Here is a 17,032-nt window from a genome sequence, read left to right on the forward strand (position 1 = left end):
AAATTGAATGTGCAGCTAACACGGTGTTCCACAGGAGCATGGGTGTGATAGTGTCTGAAAATGGGCCCCTATGGCAGTATGCTGCCTTTTGCACATGGCTCTGTGGACCTCCTTTACAGGTTGGGTTGCTTCATTTTGTAAACACTGTGAATAGATTTAGAGGTTTCATAGGGCAATTTTGGAAATCTACTTCATTTTCTCATTTTAAGGAAACGGTAAAATACAACTAAATCTATATTTCAACAATCCAGCTCAATGTTGGGATGGCTGGTGTGTTTGTGGAGCGTCAACTGGGAGCAACTAAATTACTACGATAACTAAAACAAGAAACTGAACACGTACATGCAAAACATGAAGATGAACAGGAAAAAAACCTGAGCAATCGAAAGAAAACGCTGACCTGATATTACCTGACATGGAAACAACAGACAACCCAACAAAGAACAGAAGAAGTCAGAGGACTTAAATACACAGAAGGGTGATGAGAGAAGTGGAAACACCTGGGAAAACACAGCTGACACAAATGAACCTGACGCCACAGGGAACACAAGACACATAATAGAATGTAGACAAGACAACACAGTCAAAGCGTGTTGCTGGGTCTGAAATACACCGGGATGTCAATGTATTTCAGACCCAGCAACACGCTCAGACAGAAACTGGTTCACCCGAAAGACAAAACGCCAAAACACAGACTTAACAATGTGGTATATGCTGTACAGTGCAGTGAGGAATGCTCAGACCTCTACATTGGAGAGACCAAACAGCCACTTCACAAGCGCATGGCACAACACAGAAGAGCCACCTCCACAGAACAAGACTCAGCAGTCCATCTGCATCTTAAGGATAAAGGACACTCTTTCGAGGATGCCAATGTTCACATTTTGCACAGAGAGGACAGATGGTTTGAAAGAGGAGTGAAAGAAGCCATCTATGTCCACTGTGAGCGACCATCTTTGAACAGAGGCGGGGTTTACGACACCAACTCTCTGCCATCTATAATCCAGTTTTGAGATCCCTTCCCAGACGCCTTAACGCCCACTCACATCCTGGGCCATCTGACCTCAGGAATTCGCATGATAAGGTGGGGCCAAGTTTCACAATGAACTCACCCGAAACCCTGGCTGATTGGGACCCACACCCAGTTTCACACCTTGGCTCAGGCGATTAGAGGATCATCAGGGGGTCCTTTTGTCCCTCTGTGGGGGGAAACTCCCACTAGGTTTATATCTGGGACTCTCCACCATTTGACCTTAGAACTGAAGAAGCTTCTCGGATGAGAGGTGAAACGTCTTCAAGCAACTTAAAGAAGTCCAGACGCTTTTCTTTGCAAGCTCCTTTGACTACGATGACCTGGATGACTGAGAACCTTCACAGACACAAGACAACACAAGCTTGACAATGTAAGCACACAGACATTTACACATGACAGAGGACAGGAAAAGACTCATAAATCAGGAGACATAGAAGAACCATAAACTAGACTGGAACTCAACTAAACCATCCATCCATCCATTTTCTTCCGCTTATCCGGGGCCAGGTCGTGGGGTCAGCAGCCCAAGCAGAGAAGCCCAGACCTCCCTCTCCCCAGCCACCTCCTCCAGCTCATCCAGGGGAACACCAAGGCGTTCCCAGGCCAGCCAAGAGATATAAACTCTCCAGCGTGTCCTGGGTCTGCCCCGGGGCATCCTCCCAGTGGGACATGCCCGGAAAACCTTGCCCAGGAGGCATCCTTGTCGGATGCACGAACCACCTCAACTGGCTCCTTTCGATGTGGAGGAGCAGCGGCTCTACTCTGAGCCCCTCCCGAATGTTGTCTGGGGGCTTTTGCCCCCTGGTCGGGTCTCCCATGGCAAATTGGTCCTGGGTGAGGGACCAGACAAAGAGCGATTCAGAAAACCCCTATGAAAAGACCATCTAGGGAACAGTTTACCCTGCCTGGGATAGGGTTACCGGGGCCCCGCCCTGGAGCCAGGCCCAGCGAGGGTGCCCAAGTGCGAGCGTCTGGCGGCCGGGTCTTAGTCCATGGGGCCCGGCCAGGCACAGCCTGAAAAAGGGACATGGGCCCATCTTCCTGCAGGCCCACCACCCGCAGGTGGCACCGTAGGGGTTGGGTGCAATGTGAGCCGGGCGGAGGTCCTGGTGGATTGATCCCCGGCTACCAAGACTGGCAATTGGGACATGGAATGTTAACTAAACCCTAACTAATAATAATACCAGACCTGAACATTATCTCATTAGTAATCAAAAATACAAAATAACTCAACTACACCCTAAACTAAGAAAAACGCACAAATCTAACATAGGAAATCAACAGTACTAAATAAACTCGAGATGCTGGGTCACAGACAAACTGACCAGGCCCCTGATACTGGGTCTTTAACTGTCCCTTATTTTAAAACCACATCCTCGATGTAGCTCATAAACCTCCTCAGGTTGGCTGAGTCTGTAGTTTGTTTTAAAGGGCTGCTGAAAACAAATCTTTGAATATGTTAGCTTTTCTTTTATTTATGTTTATGTGGAATATTTACATAAATTTGAAATAGCGGCAACTGTATCCTTTTAGGATCCTTCCAGCTACATTACATTGACATAGATTTCATTATTGCCAAAATGTTTTTATGCAGATATTCTGTGCTCCATCTTTCGATGACAAGATCCTGGAAGTGGTTGCTGTTTTTGGGAGCATGCAAATGGCTGTGTCCAGAGTCATCAAATTGCAACACCACCGCATAGCACAGGTGAGCAGATGCGTTAAAACCGTATGAAGTACAAATTGTGTCTCTGTGTCTGTACACTGTGTGATTCTAATCCAAGCGTCTTCCTCAATCAGTGTCGAACTGTGAAGATTACAATCCTGGGTGATGAGGGGGTTCCCATTCAGGTAGATGGTGAGGCCTGGATCCAACCGCCTGGAGTCATCAAGATCCAGCACAAGAACAGAGCACAGATGCTCACCAGAGACCGGGTGAGGAAGGGTGCTGCTGTTGCTGAGTGAAAAGCAATTTGTGTAGATATATATATATCAGGGGTCGGCAAGCCACAGTTGGCACGCGAAGGGTTAACTGATGGCACGACCATAGCTGGACTGGCCATCGGGCATACCAGGCATTTGCTCGGTGGGCCGATGTTTTTTTTTTTGTAACGGTATAAACAATGAAAGGTGTTGGATTGGCCAGATGCTGGCCGGTGTGTAAAAATAACTCAGTTGTTTGGTGGTGGCTATAGCGGAGCTTCCACAGATTCAGTAAAATTAACAAGTGGTGGAGGCCAGCAGGTGGATGAGGGAGAGGGGAGGCAGGAGGAGGAGAGACCCGAGGCGGCCGCCGGTTCAAGTGTCAGGTGAACTGAACTTCAGGTAAGAAGTTATGACCTGCAGTCTATCTGGGTCAGATATAAACCAAGTTTAGGTGGAGTTTATTTTCGTTGTGGTGACTTTTTACCATCAGTTACAATAACTATGCATGACGGAGTTTCTATACAGCTGGGTGGGTGCTATGATGTTACTGATAGTGAACTTTATTTTATTCATAAGGTTAGTTAGTAGAGTTGCCAACCGTCCCGTACAAACGGAATCGTCCCGCATTCAGAGAAATTATTACCCGTTTCGTGTTGAGCTGAGAAGGGACGCAGTTTGTCTAGGATGGAAAAAGACACAAAGGTGGATTTATTCTGTCGTTACGCTGCACAGCTGCCTCTTCTTCTCTCCCCCTCCCTCTCCTGTTGCTACTTTAATCATGAAACTGATCAATGATCAGCTGATCGGCTTTTCTCTCGTGTTTGTTTATCGCCCACTTTGCGCCAGAAAGAGGAAACCAGCCGAGGTTGCGCTAAATAGCAGCACGTTTAAGCTTGATCAGCTGTTGTTAGAATTTATTTAATATTTATTTCTAGTATCAGCTGAGGTTTGCTGGAGCCACAGCTGTAAAGCTGCTGGTCATGATGTCTGTTTAGATATGTGGTGAGAGGGAAACATGAAGATGAAACCAGGAGATGTCCTTACTGAATCATCAGAGCTGAACAGGTGATGGAGAAACAGGTTTACCTTTTAGGTGACATGAATGAGTTGAAGGGACGTTATGAACTGTTTCTGAGAGACAAATAACACCAGAAAGAGAAACCATAAGAAACACTTTCTTATTCTCATTTAAAATGTCTGGCTGTTATTAAATAATTATCTGAAGCTTACAACCAAAGTTTTTATCTGACATAAAATGTATAGAAATCATACATATACCAACAACACAGTGTACATCACTGTCACAACAGTGTTTGTTTTCATTCAAAGGCTTTATGGCTTTAATACCTGGTGGGCCGGTCTCTAGTCAAAATGCCCGGGCTGTTTTTTTGTCCCAGTCCAGCCCTGGGCACGACACGCAGTGAATTAATCTGAGAAGGTGCATCAAAAAATAAATGGCCGCAGCAGCGGTGCACATCGTAAATCAGCTCGCAGCCTGGTTCTGCCGGAGGATTCTTCCTGTTAGAAGAGGGTTTTTCCTTCCCACTGTCACCAAAGTGCTGCTCATCGGGGGGTTTTCTCTGTATCTATGAAGCGCCTTGAGGCGACTTTTGTTGTGATTTGGCGCTATATAAATAAAATTGAATTGAATTGAATTAATTGGCTAAAAATAACTTAGCCTACTGGTGAGAGGGACGTTGTTAGCTTTCCACATTCCGACACTTCAAAAGCTTCAGGAGCTGTCCGCTCAGCACAGCATCAGCACCACGGAGATACATGGATACACAATGCACTTTTGGGCCTTTCAGGTGTATGGACCAATGTTTTATTTTCTGATCAAACCAGAAAGCTTTAATGAGCAGCTAGATTTGTCTCGCATTAACTGGCTGAGTTAATGCCAGTTAATGCAACATCGAAGCAGCTGGAATCCACAGCTGTGCATTTTCACCTGCTGGACATCACTACCTGACAAGTTTAACTGTCTTCAGAACATTGCAGAGGCCTTATTGACAGTATTTGGCTCTACATATCTGTGTGAGCAGATTTTCTCTCACATGAGTGTCCTCAGGTAGCCGTCTGAATGCTGGACACTCGGAGACCTGTGTCTCTGAGTGGGAGACCAGAGATCATATTAACATGTGTGTCTCTGTATTAACAGACATGCCATATTGGCTTAGTTTATTTTTCCTTATCATTGTTGTGAGGAGACCATAAATAGCATTTGTATTTTCTGTTGTACAGTCCATCTGCTGTTATGGATAAAAAGTGTCTTTTTTTGTTTCAAAATAGCTGATAACTATTCGCTGATAGCTGCCAACATCTGCAAACAAATATGATTCTATAAAGTGGTTCTATATATTGTGTAACTGTTCATATAGAGCGTTATTAAATTTATTGCTAATGCAATCATATGACACACTGACTTCTGAGGAAATTTTAAATGGCACTCGCCATCAGAAAGGTTGCCTACCCCTGATATATATATATATGTATATACTTATCTGTGTTTTCTTCAAAATTACCCCGCAGGCTTTTGAGAACACACTGAAGTCATGGGAGGACAAGCTCAAGTATGATAAGCCTCCTTTGCGACCTCACCTCTACCCTCAGCAGTCTGTGGATCTAGCCACAGAGGAGGAGGCAGGCCTGGTGCAGATGTGTGCCCGGGCTGCAGAAGAGCTCATTACAAGGTAAACTTGAATTGATGTGAATATCAGGTATCAGTCGCCGTGTGGACAGGCTTCCCAGACTTTGTTACCTTGAGCTAAGCTCACTGACTGCGCTCTGTCTAATCACAGGATATGTGAGGCTGCAAAGACGAACGGGCTCTTAGAGCAGGAACTGGCTCACGCTGTTAATGCTGCATCACACGCCATCAACAAAACACACCCGAAGTTCCCCGAGGTGAGCTGGGTTTAGCCTGATTTTTGAGACATTGACATTGTCTTGAGAAAGTCTTTTACAACTCACTGTTCCATCCTTAAAACTGCCGTTTAAAATAATTAATTCTTGTAAAATAAAAATGACTTTTTCTTGCCATTAGAGGTCACTGAAGTCAAAGCTTACATTTAAGATGTACCACTTATTGTTTTAAGGAGACTAATGAGCACTGTTCCAGGTGCAATTTCTTGCTCTTGAGATATTTGAATCTTTAAAAGCTAGGCACTGTGTTTCAGACAAATCTTTTAAAATGTGGTATTTTCTGCCATATTTCAAAATGACAAAGTCAAGTACTTGAGTACTTGAGTCCAGTTTACAGCATCCACAGTTTTAGTTGAACTGCTGCTAAAAGTTAAGCTAAGTTTATTTCTTCATTGGCCATTAATATAATAATAAAAGTGCCCTTTAAGTAATTACTATATGTGGCAATGTGTGAATTTCCTCCATTGTTAATTGATGTTTTAAGGGTTGTTTAACTTGTTCTGATTCTGATTATAAGCACTTACTTTATATTATATTAAACCCCTGAAGAGAGGCTAAGCTACTAAAATAGCATCTAGAACTGTGTGAAATATGTGCACTCTGCTTCTGTTTTTCATGGTGTGTAACATTGAATTCTTTTTACAGAGCCTTACTCGGAACACAGCCATTGAGGTGGCCAGCACTATGAAGGCACTCCACAATGAGACCGAGTCTCTTCTGTTGGGCCGAGTCTCTCTGGTGAGTTATCATGGCTGAAATAGATTGTTTCAATCCTACTTTCTTTTTATATGTTTATGAAACAAAGACTTGAAGGCAGTGTACTTTAAAACTAGATTATTTCTAATGGTGAAAGAATCTTGGTGGAGGGGATCACAGACAGAAGTCTTGTTATGGAAAACAGCCCCTGGCTCACTTGCTCTGTGCCCTTCGTAAATACTTTCCTGATCAGTTTATAGTTTAAGTCACCAGTTTCTGGTCTTGCTGAATACAACATGATGTTGTTTTTGTAAGTCGTGGTGTCCACTGCAGCCAAGAAAGTCAAGTGGGCTATGCTTTAAGGCAGACCTGTTTTGTGATGAATTAGTCACTGGTCCTCTTAGGGTGCTGTGTAAAATATATACCTAGATCCATCTCTCGCTCATCTGGCATAGGGGGAATGCAAGAATGCTTACTCTGAGACTTCATAACAGGATTTTGCCATTTGCTGCTACATCCATCTTGTATTTACAGTCTGTGGTTTTATTATAACTTGGGGTCCTGATGTTAAGGTTGCATTATGGTGTGTTCTCTGTCATCCTTACAGCAACTGGACCCACCAGAGGAGGAGCAGCTGTCCAGCGCTCTGCAGAGCGTGGAGCTGGAACTTGGGAAACTGGGAGAAATCCCCTGGCTTTACCACATCCTGCAGCCCAATGATGAGGAGGTAAGCAGCCTCAGTAAATATGCGTTTGCATGCACATGCTCCATTGTGTGTGGTATCTTTGTAAAATAGAAGACATTAGGTACATTGTGTACTCCTGCAACTCAAAGCTAAAAGTGAACACTATGGAGTTATCTGCAATAACAGTGCCTTCAAATATGGTCACATTGTCACTGAAAGTACAAATATGAGCTTCAAATTTAACACACAAATCATTGTGCTGTTCTTGTCCATCCCTAGTATTCTGACAGGGAAAAATATTTGGAAAACAAAAACTCAGAACAACAAAAGCTAATTGGAGGCTGTCACTAAGTAACTTTCCCACCAGGACTGAAAGATAATAATAGTTTGTTATCGGTTTAAGCATAGTGTGCATACATATTAATACTTGTGGCTTAGATGACTGACTGATCAGTTACTGACCAGCTAAATCCAAAGTGTTCACACAGCTGTCTTGCAGCTGTCCTGTATGTCTTCAGTGTAGCATGGCTTCAGGTAACAGGAGAGTCGAGTAGCTAAATAAAAGGCTATAGGTTGACTGTGCTTATGTACCAGGATCACTCTCTGGGTTACGGCAAGAGGAACAGTCGCAGCAGCATGTTTCGCATAGTGCCCAAGTTCAAGAAGGAGAAGGCCACCAAGAAGACAAGCCCTCAATCAGGTAGGGCTGTGTCCACTTTTCCTCAGTACTGAGCAAACTGGAAAAACTCAGGATAAGGAATCAGTAAGTCCCTCCCATCTGCCTTGGGAGGGACTTACTTACCAGCTGCCTTATTTGTATTTACACTGTATAATTGTTTCCACCTCTTATTAAAAAGGATGATAACAATAAAATCATAGTAATTTTTGATTTGTTAATCATAACTTGAAGTTAGTTGAATTGAAAGGGTACAGATGTTATTTCACTTGCTATTCACTTGCTAATGGCAAGCAAGATGTTTAGCGGGAAGTGGTACCATACTTTATTCTTCAGTAATGTAAAGCTGACCACTGCTCCATCACACACACAAGAACAGCTTGTTTCTGCCCAGAGTCATCACGGTTACCTTTCATGATGGTTATCTTGCCCCTCACTCCTGTTGTTTTTGAAGCCCATGCATAAATGTTGTACTCCATTGTCGTCCCCTAGTAGAAACACAAAGAATGTGTTTGAATGTGTTTGAGGTGTTAACATCCCACACCCTGACCATCAACTTGCATACTCCCCTCTTTTCATGCTCTTATCCAGCTGTCAGTATGTTTTCAGAAGGTACAAAGTCGGGAGAAGAACAAGTCTGTGCACCAAGGACACATGTGCAGAGATGGAAGAGTTCATATGAACACAAAAAAGAAAAACTGAGTAGAAAAGGCAATATAGGATTTGTAGATGAGGAGACAGTGAGATTACAATGTTGCTGTGTACAAATAAGTATACTGAGAAGCCCTTCCTTCTATCTGGGGCATTTTCCTGGGTAGTTGAGCTGTATTTCCTGCAGATTGCACAGGCTTCCGCCTCCCTTTACCTCCTACTTTTCTCTGTGTGCGCTGATATTGGTCAATGATGTGCATGCTCCCAGCCTGCCGTGAACGCCATTGGTCACTGCCTTGTTCTGACCAACCTTTGGCCTCTGTCCCACTCCTTCCTCATCTACCAGCTGCCGTCATTGTTCTTTCTCCTCCCTTCTTCTCTCTCTTCCCTTCCTCCCCTCCATCTCTCTCTTCAATGATTTACCACAATCTGTGTCCATTGGTGAGGTTGTGTGTGTGTGTTTGAAGACACATTCACAGAGTATATGTGGTTAAAAGAAGTGAGAGTGTGACAGTTTGTGGAATGTGGCAGTGCGTTTGCATACCTGTGAGGCACTCTGAGCCTCTCTCTGCTCTGCTCTGTGTGTGCATTTTTGTGCGTGTGTGTGCGTGTGCACACATGTGTGTGTGCGTGTACAGTGGAAAGATGGGGCACAGAGGAGGTGGGCATCTGGCTGGAACAGCTGAGTCTGGGGGAGTACAGAGACACCTTCATCCGACACGACATCCGAGGCTCAGAGCTGCTGCACCTGGAGAGGAGGGACCTGAAGGTACTCTCTCACTCACACACACATATACACACGCACACACACACACACACACACTGGTACCCACTTGTTGTCACATCTCAGTGAATCTGTGTGAACCCCCTCCTCCAATCCAAAATCAACTCTTTCTCTCTGTACCCTCTTGGTGTGCTGCGTTTCTTTCGCTCTGTTAGATGTCTCCCTGTTTTTGCCACCTCTCGTGCTGCGCTGCATCGCTCTGCTTGGCTTTTACCGTCTGATCGTGGCTTGTTGAAAAAGACTTGCTGTAACCCACTAACACTGTATACCTGCTGAAAAGGGGGGGAAGCCTTCAGGTCAAGGAGGGGCTCGGTGTGGATAGACCAAACTGAGTTAGGCTTAGGGCAAAAGTGAGAAAAAAACGAATGCATATAGTGGCAGTCTTGAAAAAACTGTGTTGCAACATGAACGTGGAGCGAACAAAGGGAGCAGAAACATAGCCTTTCTAGGAACTGTTCGAAAGCTTGTGCAGTGTCTACTGTCTTCAGTCGTATGCATATAAACACTTGTTAAACAAAACAGCTTGCAGTTTCAGATTATACTGTCAACGTGTATATCAGAACATGAGGACTAGAGCATTCTACTTTAAAACAATCTGTCAAAAAAAGTCAAAAGCACATTCTTTACTGTGTAACGTAAGTTAGAACATGACTGTGGTTTTTGATGCTATTTTCATAATACACTGTAGTGAAGTGTATAAGGCAACTCGTAATAATAATAATAATGTTGATCTGGGTTGTGTAATATCCACTGAACCTCCAGGTAACGATCTTAAAATAGAAGGACACTGGAAGCCAAGCACAGGTGCACAAGAAGACAAACTTGAAGTTATTATGAACCACATTTAAATCAAGTATGGACTTTTTTTCCCTCAATCTTCTCAGTTGCACAGTTAATGCTTCGTGGGGGTTTTTGTGCTCAGATGAAAACTGATGATGAGGGTGTTTTTATCCTAGAGACCACTCCCATAAAAATACAATGTTTCATCATAGGGTAAAGGTTATCACTCAGAATAATTTTGATTTGACATTTCAGTGACTCTTTTCTCTACACAGAGAGGTGGACATAAACCAATAGCATCAAAATACCCCCCACACCATATCAGGTCAAGGTTTAAGGTTATTTTCCTTTGATTTCTCGACCATCTCTTTACACACGTTAAGCTGAAACACTGGTAAGCAACAACTATGTATCTTTAGATATCCTATAATAATTGGCTGATATTTGCACTGATAATATATCTGTGATAAGCTGGTATTGCCAAGTAAAATCAATCTACCTGTTTGATTTGTTAAAAATATCAGTACAAGAAAATTGAATACCATTGTTTATGCAAACACACACAAGATACCCAGGTTCACATTTGTATGGCAATATACTTGTGTTCGTTCTATATCTGTGCCCCTCATTTCATTGTCTTACAATTTATCACTCAGTCATACTGTGGCTAGCTGTCTATGTTGCTTGGTAGTTTATATTTGAATGGATAAAAGTACAGATTCACTGACTGATATATATTGTTTATTGATATACATTGATTGTTTTGAGTCATTTAAAGGCCAACCGACTCTGATTCCTTTGTCGTACATACATATTTGCTAGTTGTTTGAGCCTCCAAGTCTGAGGCCATGGAAGAGGATGGAGTGCTGACTCTGGGTCAGGGAGGAGTCACCGCCCCACAGTTTAAGCATCTCAGGTTCTTGTTCACAAGTGAGGGGAGAGTGGAGCTGGAGACTGATAGATGTATTGGTGCCACGTCTGCAGTAATGCAACGCTGTACCAGTTTGTTGTGGTGAAGAGAGAGCTGAGCGTATAAGCAAAACTGTCAGTTTGCTTGTTGATTGTCTTCCCCAGTTTCCCCTATGGCCATGTGCTCTGGGTAGTGACAAGGCTTTTCTGGGAAGAGGCCCTAGGGACAGACCCTAGACAGCTGTCCCCCCTCCCATTCTGCCTCCCGTTTGAGCTGGAGGAGTTGTTATGGTTTGTTATGGTTAGAAAACATAACAAATTGCCGATGCTTGTGTCCAATGCACAAAGTTGCATCTAATAAGATCAGAAAAGACAAGGTTACATTTTGGTTTACTAATTTGAAGCCTTGGGTTTTTTCCCAGGTCTTTTAAAATTACTCATAACATATTTGTAGCTAATTTTGTAGCTAATAAGCTAACAATAGTACTAGTGCTAGTAAGCTAGGTTTGGGAGCATACTGAAACTAATGTGATTATGATATTTATTTGGATTTTAGGTTTTCACTAGTTGACTTCAGGCTTTAAATGAACATACTTACCGGGGAATTTGAACAGTCAAACATGAACTGAACATCTGAGGGTTGGATCTTTATGAAAATCTGAAGACACTGGAGGCAACTTCTTTATTAAAAGCTATCCACCTTTTTTTTTATTTGGTTACTCTATATCGTATCATTACAGACAATATTAATGCCATATGATGTATTGAAGCTGTTGTGCTTAGTGATAGATACTGGCAATTGAGAGCTCATTTTCTCAGAGACTTTTCTAAAATCAGTTTTCCTCTCCCTTCAACAAGAGGGATTTAAGTCTGTATTATACAGTCTATGGCTTTTAGCTGCCAAAGCAATAGATCATTTTCACAGAAGGTGCTGACCAAAACCAGAGCAAAAAATATGGCAAGTTAACCATCGAACCATTTTCACAGTCTTAGTTTGGTACATTAGTATCTATTCATTAACACATTGCTCATGATGTCAGTGGAAATTTATATTCAGTTTACATTTTTCTGCAAATGATAACTATATATATCATAATTTATCTCAAATGTGACATGAATGGCAGCCCACCTTATAGCTTTTAGTAGCTTCTAAAGAAAATTTGATTAAAGATATATTTCTGTGGACATGATTTGCCTAAATATTCCTAAGATATATTTGTTAGATCACTATGAAATGTTTTAATTATTAATATTTTATAGTTTTGACACTATTAATACTGATTTCTCCCACTATAGATTATGAAGCAACCTGGTGTGTAGCCTTTAAACGTTTGATTTCTAGTGCTGTTCATACCAGACTGTTTATATCACCCACTCGACATTTATTTATGATGGTGTGAAACAGACCTCTCTCAGCGTGTTTTTAATTCCTGTCTTTGTTGGCCCTCAGGATCTGGGGATATCGAAAGTGGGTCATATGAAGAGAATTCTCCAGGGAACTAAAGACCTGGCCAAGGCCTCCATGATTGACCTCTAACCCAGGAGCAAACGCTACCAGAAAGGGGAAACGTGCATTCCTCCTGACTTAGTGGAAGTGTTTGGGAGCACCATAGGCAGTGGCGGAAGAGATATGTATTGAAGGAGAGATGGATATTTGATCCCTCTGCTGAGAAAGTCTGTGTGATGTCGTGATCAAGATACATGTGCGTGTGTTTGTTTGTTCTTTGGTGCCAAAATGACAATCGAGAACGCTGATGGAAGTCACACACACAAAAAAGCCATTTCTTATTTAATAACCATTCATAGCACATAATCAGGTATGCAACTAACCTTACTGTTGACAGCTTGTTGTCTGAGTTGTGATAACAAACTAGTAGCAAAACTAAGACTTCCATAGGTGTGGGGTTCTGCTTCAGTTGAGTCTGTGTAAAAAATGTATTTGCTGGCTCTCTGCCTCACATTACAGAGCTGCACATGCAGAACAGAATAATCTGGACCATGCAGGTGGTTGTCTGGAAGCTTTGTTTGAAAACAGTGGGATACTGTTGCATGCTATGCTTGCTCAACCTTAGATGTGTTTAATTGCATGATTAGTGTCTTGATTTTTTTTGTGTGTATGCGTGTGTGTGTGGGTGTGTGTGTCTGTGTGTGTGTGTGCAAAATGACACTTGAACAAGTTTTACATAACTTAAGTATTATAATGCCATTTGTTACTACTGAAAACATCATTTTTGGTCTAAATCCAACTTTTTATTCTAGCTTTAAATTATTTTGTTTGCATGATAATGACATGTTTAAAAGGTTTCTGTCAAGTGCCATATTTTGAGTCATTTCGTGTAAGACGTGCTTTAATGGTAGACATCGTAAGAAATCTTTAAACAAGTTATCGATGAGTTATGATTATATGAAATTAATAAGTTGACACGTTCTCTGTGGATGTGAAAAATCTGTACCAAAGTGAATGTCGAAGAAATCATCAGACAGTTTTGTCTTTATTTAATAAGCCAGTAGGTTTTAAGTCTTAATTTCATTTTAGGTGGGAAAAAGCTGTATTAGTCAGGAAGAGAGTAAAACTGTTGGTCAGACGCCAACCACCTATACTATAGGGTTGTAGAGATTTTTTAAAGGAATTCTTAAACAGGCACTTTCTACTTCTTGCTTCATGCAAGTGCAAATCCTCATATCATTGCATAGAGTTAACAGTTCACCTCAACTTTTTACCTTTTGGCAACTTAATACAGTATTTAACACTATTGAGGAGTTAGATATGAGTTTTGAATAGAGCAGTTGATCTGCAGTCTGCTTAACATTGTTCAAGTGCAGCTTTTTCAGTTTTTTTCTCCTTCAAATTCCAAGTGAGACTTTGCTAGAATGCTACTTCTAATTGTTAGTTTCATTTAAGACTGGTGGCATTACAGGGTATATTTCTATATGTGATGCTAAGTTTGTATATAATTATGCACTGTATATACAGTAAACCAGTGTATGCAAACAATGTTTGTAAGTGTAATCTGATGCATTTGTAGACATGGCATGCATTGTCGACAGCCCACACATTCGATTGTGTACATTACACCATACCAGTTGTTGTTGATTTTGTTCTAATCTCTTGTACATGATGATGCTGTTGTATTCTAATGATGGTGCAATATTTTAATCTCTTGTTTTGATACTGTCTCTTAAACTTTCCAAACATGATGTTCCTCGGTGGGTAAAAAAAAACACCACAGAAAAACCTTGTAAACGTTCTTTTGTACTCTTCCTCGAGGTTTGAGGATTTTCAAAGTTAGACCCAGAGACAGACAGACAGCTTTTTACTCCAGATTTCTTCCAGGGGTTCAGTAGTTTATAGTTTTGCTCCTTTGTGCTTCCAAGATGATACACTAAAGTAGGACTGTGCCAGCGAATGGGAGAGATTAGGCAGGCATGACTGTTGTGTTCACTTCATGTATCCTGTTGTAACGTGTGCATTCAAGTGTGTGTACTACAACAGTGGCATATTGTACAGTTGTATACTTTTCATTGCCAGCTAATTTTACAGTATAATTGAAAATTTTGCCACACCCATAGACTAATATGCCACCCTAGCAGAATGTGAACGAAACTTTGGAATTCTGTGTTCCCTCCACCAGGGGGCAATCTATCACATCTCACACCTCTACAGGCCTGGATTACACCATTAAACTGCATTATCTTCCAGCTCCTTATGCTGACAATCAGGTGCTCATTGGCATAAATAAAGTTACAGTCCAATTTGAGTTTTTATCATTCAGTGTTCATAAAACTACAAATTTGTCAGACCTTCCCATCTTTTTAGTCTCATATGCCTTTTATCCATTAAATAGATGAGACTAATGACAGTTAGCCTTTTGTAAACCAGAACCCTTTGTTATAGAAGCCTTTCTGTTAGTATGTGCTTTATACAGTGCTAGGGTGCTCTACGCTGCTTCTTTGCTGCAGCGCTCTTGAAGTTTGGCCTCACATCCATGTACTCTCATCACGCCAGTCACCAAACGCAAGTTGTGAATGATGCTGTTGCAGTTCATGAGCTGTGTCTGTCTGCATTAATGGCGTCTGCATGTCCAGGGTGTCTGCCAGGTTCTGTTAATCTGAAGCATTTTGGCCCCAGGCTCCAGCTTGACCTTGCCATATACAGTGGAAGTTGCCACCTTTCTCCCTTGCTGTGTTTTCCAGTGGTCTGTAAATAATGCTGCAAACTGCCTGGTTTTCAAAAACCAATGAAACCCATGCAAGGATCTCTAAAAGATGGATTTAACACTTGGTGTGGTTATCGAAGCGTTGGGAGAAAAGTGAGTTTCATTTGTTTACATTATGTTTACAATGGCACAGTTTTACTTTTTAAGGAGATATATGTAGGTATAGACAATATTTGCATATTTATTGCCTAAGGTTAAATGATATGATGTGTATTGTGTTTTCACATTTGGAATATAATGTTACAGTTGTCACCTGTATTACTATCTGGATGATTTTGGTAAAGTAGTTGATCATTTTTATGACTACTAAGTGACTGTTTTCTGTGCCTTTTTATGGTTAGAATGCATGGTTAACTATTTATTACAATTTGGAGTCACTGAGATGTGTATTTTTGTATTCTGAATAAATAAATGGTTCAGCTTTTGTTGTACATTTTTAAGGTGCCTTGAAACAGGCTACCTATTCATATCTCTCTTCTTCAATAAAATCGGATACATATGCAATCTGACAGGCTCTTCTTTTTTCATTAACACTTTAAACAAAAGGATTGTGTCTTATAATTCCAAAATATGTCGAGAAAATGGAACACGTTAGTGCCATTCTATCTCCTTTAATGCAACACAGCCCTTTTTAAATGGGGTGGCACGAAGGTGGTGACCAGAAAATGTATATCAGCCATTAATTTTTCTTAGACAAGAACAACAAAACATACTCAAATTTCCTAAATAAACTGGCTGGTTTGTTTACTCTTTTATGCTCTCTCTGCTTTGATCAGCTTGTTTGTTGTTTTTGTGGCATTCCAAACAGGTGTTTTGCCAATGGGAACGTTTCAAAGTGCCCTCTGGTGGGCAAACTATGCATTGTTAACACTCATAACTTTTTAATTTTTCAAATGTATTTTGCGACTGTTGTACATGGCACCAGATACACTGGTACATGTCTGCTGATAATACTATTCAGCTTAAATCAGTCAAGTTCTCAACAATAGAAGAAAAAAGTGACTGAAGTTTTGAGTCCAGTCTGAAACCTGAACATTTATCTCAAATGGATTACTTGCACATACACTACACTCATTATTTGAAACGTTGGTTGCGTTTAACAGGAGCATCCAACACTGGAACAGTATACAGGTGTGCCACAGAAAATTTAAAAGGGGTAAATTTGAATATATCCAGGCACATACAAACAACAATGCCTACAAAGACATTTTCTATTTTCATTTTGATAATTGTGACCTGCAGTACAGAAAATAAATCAAATAAAATCATATCAATCATATCAGAGTTTGAATAAATTACTGTTCAAATAGTATGACTACAATACATCTCTTATTGTAGGTCAGTACACACAACCACAGTCATGGGGAAGACCAGTTGTGGTTATCCAGATGATCATCAACAGGGCTGCAGAACATCACTGCTAAAAAAGTTGCCTGTTTGCAGAGAGCTGTATTAATCAATTTTCCTCGTTGGAAGTGAAAAGTGTGGTAGTAAAAGGCGCACAAGCAACTGGGATGACCAGGAGTAAAACCTTCGGTTGTTACATTCCTAATATCACAATATAACTGGAGACATTATAAGCATCTTTCCTGGGCTAAGAAAAAAAAAAAAGAACCACACTGTTGCACTCTGGTCCTAGTCCACTTTTCAGATGAAAGTAAATGTTGCATTTCATTTAGAAATCAGCATCCAAGAGTCAGGAAGGAAAGAGGAACAGTGGAGAGTGTTTGAAGTCCAGTGTGAAGTTTCCACA

At 41.3% G+C, this 17,032-nt stretch overlaps 1 protein-coding gene across 8 annotated transcripts in view; it reads left to right on the forward strand.

Moving 5' to 3' along the window:
* Positions 1–15,783, forward strand: part of dgkh (diacylglycerol kinase, eta) — an 80,224-nt gene extending 64,441 nt beyond the window's left edge. For 5 of the 8 annotated variants that reach the window (XM_086268006.1, XM_086268013.1, XM_086268007.1 and 2 more), the window contains 9 exons: positions 2,628–2,741; positions 2,834–2,968; positions 5,489–5,649; positions 5,758–5,863; positions 6,527–6,619; positions 7,185–7,304; positions 7,857–7,962; positions 9,228–9,358; positions 12,513–15,783. In XM_086268006.1, the coding sequence (XP_086124132.1) occupies positions 2,628–2,741; positions 2,834–2,968; positions 5,489–5,649; positions 5,758–5,863; positions 6,527–6,619; positions 7,185–7,304; positions 7,857–7,962; positions 9,228–9,358; positions 12,513–12,599 (1,053 nt within the window). In that variant the 3' untranslated portion in view covers positions 12,600–15,783. Of the gene's footprint in view, positions 1–2,627; positions 2,742–2,833; positions 2,969–5,488; positions 5,650–5,757; positions 5,864–6,526; positions 6,620–7,184; positions 7,305–7,834; positions 7,963–9,227; positions 9,359–12,512 lie in introns of all 8 variants that reach the window. The other 3 variants (XM_086268008.1, XM_086268010.1, XM_086268009.1) reach the window with 3 other exon arrangements.
* The last annotated feature ends 1,249 nt before the right edge of the window (positions 15,784–17,032 follow it).

Source organism: Aulonocara sp. 'chitande type north' Nkhata Bay, linkage group LG16, assembly GCF_057382095.1.
Source record: "Aulonocara sp. 'chitande type north' Nkhata Bay isolate Kocher_YH1m ecotype deep benthic linkage group LG16, A_spYH_male_GT1.1, whole genome shotgun sequence".
NCBI classification, from domain to species: Eukaryota; Metazoa; Chordata; class Actinopteri; order Cichliformes; family Cichlidae; genus Aulonocara; species Aulonocara sp. 'chitande type north' Nkhata Bay.